The 6,284-nt window shown below is 47.2% G+C and overlaps 1 protein-coding gene across 1 annotated transcript; it reads right to left on the bottom strand.

Moving 5' to 3' along the window:
• Positions 1-233: 233 nt before the first annotated feature.
• Positions 234-5,449, bottom strand: USP50 (ubiquitin specific peptidase 50). Its single transcript, XM_014944305.1, has 7 exons — positions 5,261-5,449; positions 4,195-4,404; positions 3,577-3,769; positions 2,780-2,977; positions 2,124-2,266; positions 1,049-1,181; positions 234-410 (listed from the first exon to the last, which is right to left on the bottom strand). Exons 1-7 carry the CDS (start codon positions 5,308-5,310, stop codon positions 234-236), a joined length of 1,104 nt encoding a protein of 367 aa, XP_014799791.1. The 5' UTR covers positions 5,311-5,449.
• Between the last annotated feature and the right edge of the window lie 835 nt (positions 5,450-6,284).

Raw genomic sequence — 6,284 nt, 5'->3', positions numbered from 1 at the left:
TGAGGTTTCTTATGGAAAACCACCATTAGACCTTGTACAAATGGAGCGGATGCGCGTCCCTGGAGAGGCTCAGAAGCTGTAACGCTTCTTTCAGGCAGTAATTCCTGGAGAGACTGCAACAGACGACCAGGTAATGCAAATGTTCTAGTTTATTGATGAAAGAGGATGTGGCCGATGTTGCTAATAAACTTTCATTGCTGTCTTACTGTTCATTTTCCATAGCTATCAGATTTCTAATGGGTGCAGGGAAGGCCTTGGCAGGTGTAGAACAGGAGATAAGCTGTGTCACTCTGCACTAAGGAGTCTGGGATCTCGGTGACGTGATCATCATCAAACCTGTACCAGCTTTTGGTGACCGAGTGCTCGCAGAACGCCGTGTAGTGGCCATCATCCAGAAAACCAGAGTGGTTCTGTAACAAACGACACAGTCTGTTAAAACAGAAGGCTCACTCTTTCTCCTCACAGGCAAAGCTAGGACTTGGCAATCATTTCTTGTTTGCTGTGACAGAAGATTCTATCCCGTTAGCCTACAATGAAGAATATTAATTCAAATAAATGCTTTAAAACAGAGCAAACAGATGATAATTATGCTTCTCTACTTCGCAATGTAATTTTGCAGCCCAGCTATTAGCCCTGATACAGGTCACCATGAGCAGGTCCCACTTGCAGTGAGTGATTGTGAGAACCTGACAGAAAAGAGGATCTCTCAAAGCTCACTTGCTGCAAGATATGGATAAAGAGACTGTGTGGTCCTTATTTAGAGAGGGGACCGATGCAGGATCAGCTCGTGTGTTTCTGCTGAAAAGGCTCCCACCAGGCATTACGTGCCAGGAGTGCTTGATTTTTAACATTGGGATGTGGTAAGAAGGAGAGAGAAGTGGTGACAGCTCTTCTCCGGTTACAAACTGTCACTGCATTATGTCCGTGGCAGGGAAAAAAAAAAAAAGGATGAAACCTATATATAAAATATAAAGTCCAAGGTATGGTGGGGTTCCTGGGCTCCATGAGGCAGGGCTTTACAAATGGCAGCAGGGAAGGCAAAGCTCACCACGACAGCGCAGAGGCGGTACTCTGCGTCCCTGCGGCCGGGCCGGGCCATGTAAGGAGAGAGGTCCAGGTTGCTGAGTGGATAGCAGATGGTGGTTGAGAGCTTCCCTTTGTGTTTGTCTTGCCATTCAAACCTGAAATAAAACATTGAACTATTTTAAGTAACAGCCAACTTCTTTCTTCCTGATCCTTCTGTCTATTAGAAATGGCAGAAGTCAAATCTCTGCATTGCAGTCACTGTATCCCAGATGGTTTGGACTGTGCTGTTCCCAGTTATTATTTCATGCCAGGCTCCATCCCCCTTTCCTCTGTAACTTTTAGTACAACATGATACTTTTAAACTTGTCTAAGGTGTCCAAGGGCTGCAGCTGGACCACAAGTTCCTTTGAGTGTGTCAAGGAAAGCAGGCACTGAATGGGAAATTGAATAATAACTGTATGTTACATAGTTCTGGGAAGCCAAATCATCCCAGAGGAATTTTCTTCATTGGTAGAAAGTTGTTAAGAATAAATTCTTAAGAATAAATGTGGCATCTGGCCACAGGTGGTGGCTAGTAGAAGCCTGCTAGTTGGGAGCTCTTAAGGCGGATGCACTGCTCTGTGTGGTAGACCCAGTTGCTTAGACCCGATTTAGTTCCAGCATAAACAGAACCACAGTGTCTCAGCTGCAATAACGAGAAGCAAAACGCCCCGTCTGAGTCCTGTGCTGACAGCCCCAGTCACACACTCTCCCACTTGCCACAGGGACTGGTATTCACGGGGGTGCCTGACCCTGTGACCCGCTGCAGGATCTGCAGTCGCTCTCTGCTCGGGGGAGTTTTTGTTCCCTTTGGAGAAGAGATCCCAAATGCAGTGAGCGAAATGTGGCAGTTGGAGCATGGAGTGAGGCAGAACCTTGTTGGGGATTTCAGGAACGCAGCTTGTGTGTTTGACAGGTGTATTTCTGTAACTGCCCATTTAGCTTCCAGGTATCAAAAGTAATAAACCACCCATTTGCCCTGATTTTTTTCCTGTGACTGTCCTTTATGTCTCACAAATCCCAGGAAACGGCCGTGTCCTACCCCATACAGACCCTACCTCTTTAGGTGAAAAATAATGATCTGCGGTGCCTTGGTAAGAGTGGCCTTTACCACAGCATCTTGTTTCGTTCCACACCACGAACAGTGGATTTGGTTGTTCCAAGTCAGTGTATCTTGCTGAAAGAAGCATTTGAGACAGTCCTGTCAAAGGAAGAAAAAAAATAATAATTTGATCAAAGAGATCTCCATCCTTGGAGATCCTGAGCAAGGCAAGAGAAGGGTTTGCTGTATTTTGGAACTCTCTTCCTACCGGAAGCGTGAGGTAGCAAGGCTGACATGAACACACCTGGAACAGAAAGCAGCCACCACTGGCTTCCTTTCCCCCACAACCCCACCCCAAAAAATGAGAAAAGACGAGTGAAAGAAACCCTCCTGGGGTTGAAACCCCTCCTGGGTTGAAAAATCTTAATATCCCTCGTGCCACGGCCACTCAGGAACATTGCTCCCATGACCATACCAGCCTCTGTGGTCCAGAGAGCAGCACAGAGACCTCACTTCTCTTAGGGCCAGCTCAAAGACTACCCATTAGTGCCCAGGAAACCAAAGCAACTAAAAACCTGCATCTTTTTTTAATAAAAACATGCATTTTTACGTGTCTAAGCCACCTATTCCCACATGGAGCAGAGACCAGCAGGAATGTATGAGGAGTCGTACCCCCAGAGAGCACACGCTCTTAGAAGGGACAGGCAGGGACAGAACGGTGAAGCTCTCGGGTCTCTCGGTGGTGGTCTTGCACTCCAGACACGTGATCTCGTAACTGAGCTGGCCCTCAAATAACTGTGTGATGATTGATGTTTCACTGACACTCTCTCTGCTCGCTTTTGCATCCGTTATGCACCTCCTTTCGCTTGACTATACAGAAGGAAAAAAAAAATATAATTAACAAAACGTAGGTAACCAGCTGTTTCTGAAGTGCCTTCACTGGGCTTTAATGGTGGCTGCCCACTGCCTGTGTAGGCTACTCATTATTGTCACAGAACTTGGCTCTAAAACGCTATTCCCTGATGTTTCATACATGCAGAATAAGCTTAATTTCTCTCAGAAAAGGAATTTAACAGAAATATAATATTCGGGACGTTAGACGGGAGTGATTGGATTGCTAGACAAGCTCTTTGTCAGTGGAACTGGAGAAGGGCAGACGTGGGGGGATGGCAGACATGACGATTTCAGGCAAGTGAAAAAGGGGAAGAAACAAGGAGAGGGAGAGGAGGGTAATGGAGCTGCAATCAGCATTGTCCTTTAGATGGGGGCTGCAATTTGATGGAGCATTAGACAAGAAGCAAATGAATTATTGTGTGTCCGTGGGCATGAAACAAAGAAAGTGACAATTTTTAGCAGCTGCATCATGCAGGTCAGGAGAGAAGGATGGGCAGTTACTGCAGGGAATCCTAAATGGTGGGATGCAAAAAGGAAACAGCTACGGTCCCCAAGATCCACAGCTGGGCTCTTACCTTGAGAGCCTCGTGGAGCTCGTTCAGCACACAGATCAGGAACTCCTGGGCGTCCTGCTGAGTCGCCCTCCTGAACGCTGGGTACCGCCTCTCCAGGACCGAGTGAAAAACCTCCGGGGAAACGGTGTCAAACTCTCCAAACCACATGTTGGACATCAAGCAGCCAAAGGCAATCGCAGACTGGCCAATCTCCCTTGGGAAAAATAAACAAGTTTCAGGTAAAGCATGAAAAGCTGGTGGTTCTACCTTCAAATGGGAGCATAATACATAAATTTAGAAAACATCCACAGATAGAATACAGCTCTGACAGCCTGGCATTTGGTTTGAGGGACTATGCAGACACTAGGAAGTAGTAGGAACCGTCCAGACAGCAATGATAGCAACCAGTATTGCCACCAAAATGACAAAAAAAGTGTGATGCTGAAGTTACCCAGCAAGGAAAAATGACTCGGTGCCTCAGAGGAAGGAGACAGAAAGCAGTGTGTGGCCAGTGTGGCTGTAACTGCCTGGAGGGGAGCTGGCAGGTGGCTGCCTCAGATGTTCTCATGGCAACGAGTATCCATTGGAAGGACAACGGCGGTGCCAGGCAATGCAGGTCGTGTGGGGAAACCAACTCACTTGCGTTGGGCTGTTTTGTGCTTTCCCGAGAGGAAATACTCCATGAGCTGGGGCAGGCTGCAGAGACACTGCAAGATGGCGTTCATGTAGCACGTGTTGCCCAGATTCCTCAGGCCGGTGAGCCCTGGGCACCGGCTCCGTGTCTCCTCCATCGGTGCCCTGCAGGAGTTCTTCACACCTTCCGAGCAAATGCAGCCATACTTACACTTACTAGAAAACAAACAAACAAAAAAAACCACCACAGTGACAATCTAAAATGGTACTGTGCCCTTTGTATTACAGTTTTAAAAGTGTTACTGTCTTGAAGAGACGTTTCCTGCTGTTTGAGGATCTGCTTTGTAAGTCACGGTCACATTTACTTTCATGGAGCTAATACAGAGGTAAAGACTCTCAGCCTCCCACACTGAGCTCTTCCCAAAATGGTGATACACGTCATTAAGAGGTATTATTTAAATACCTGAGGTTTTAGAGTTATTTCTAAAATTCTACTTAGTCTTTGACTCCATAGGCAATTACTCGAAAAACATAGCCAGCTGTGAATAGCCTCCTTCAGCATTTCTCCCTACAGAATGCAGATTGTATTTCACTTCCTCAGTGCTCTGGAACTTATGCATTTCCTAAGCCCAGAGCCTGCAGTGTAGCTGCCGCTATAGAGGTTGCTCTGAAGACTTTTTCTGTAAAATGTTACTTCATTCGCATTAAGAAAATTTTAGTAGGTTTGGGTTTTGCTGCACAAGTCCGTCCTGGACTGAACTGTCCCCATCCCCAATTAGGCAGAAGGAAGGTCCGAAGACAGACCCTGCCCAACGCAGATGTCCTCATTGGTGTTGAATTTTGGAAGGCCGTTATTTTATTCCGGTGCAGAAGGAGGGAAAACTCTGAAACCTCAACTATCTTTGTAGAACAAGAAAAGCCATTTATTTCCCTTCAGCTCAACACCACCTGCCCAAGCTCCCGTGTCTGGCCAACTGCCATTTTCTGTCATCTGATAGCTACAGCACAACTGCAAATATGTTTCCTTCTAAATTTCAGTAAGAGTAGAGCCAACATTTCCAAACAGCTCTACCTATAGACCCGTCTCCTATGAAAATGCTTAATTCCATCCTTTACAGCCATCTCCAAGAAACGCCGACTCCGAGGAGAGAGCGCGTTGGGTCGGTGGGACACAGACGGCCGGGAAGGCACCGGCCTGTGCTCGCCCCACCTCAGGGGAGCTGTCTCTTGCCTGCTGCTCTTCGTACCATCACCTCTCCCGTTGGGCTTCATGGTGCGACTGGTCCCACGTGTCCCATCCTCTCCCGTCCCCCAGTTCCCCTCGTGGCATTGTGACGCTGTTCTGTTCTGTTGGTCTTCTCCAGGGGAACACACAGGCCTGGCCCGACCTCCCTCCCTCCCCTTCCTACACCCAAAACAGCCTCAGGAGAGGATGGGACCTGCCCCTTCCACTGGGCAGGAAGCTTCAGCCTGACCCACCTTTATCCATGTTTGCTCCCACCTGTGTCAGTGGTTATTATTGCCGTCTCCGAGGGGAGGGCAGCGACGACTGAGGGTGGTGGCTATAAATGGGTACAATCACCCCAAAAACATCACGCTGAATTAGTTCACTGGTGTTCAGAAAATTTTCCTGGGGGAAAAAAGTTAGTGGGCAGAGAATGTCTTTTAATTAGCTAATGAGACAGCATAGTTGATTTCTGAATTTCTTACACCACTGAGGAGCAGCAGCTTTTCCCTATTTAACGTACAATTTGGGAAGTAAGGAGTATCCACAGAAGAGCCCCAGGAAGGCAGTGCAAAAATCCCTGAGTATCTTATTGTTAAGTTTCAAGGGAAGGGTGTCTCCCAGCGCTCTCTGGACAGTTCACCTGCTGTCCCGGCCACTTCCCTCCCAAACTGTCTGTCTGCAAACTGAGACACAAAAGCAACACACACTCCTCACAATCTGATCTACGACTATTCTGCAAACAGAACTGTAACACTGTACACACTTCACCAAGAGTGTCAAACGTTTGTTTTAAAATCTAAATTGTAATCCCATGGGTCAAACCTAAAAATTTTAACAAATCCGTACAAATGCCTGAGTATGTACCACG

This window comes from Calidris pugnax, unplaced genomic scaffold, assembly GCF_001431845.1.
Source record: "Calidris pugnax isolate Ruff unplaced genomic scaffold, ASM143184v1 scaffold70, whole genome shotgun sequence".
Lineage (NCBI taxonomy): Eukaryota > Metazoa > Chordata > Aves > Charadriiformes > Scolopacidae > Calidris > Calidris pugnax.
The sequence above is the reverse complement of the archived record's forward strand: the minus strand, read 5'-3'. Positions and strand labels throughout refer to the sequence as shown.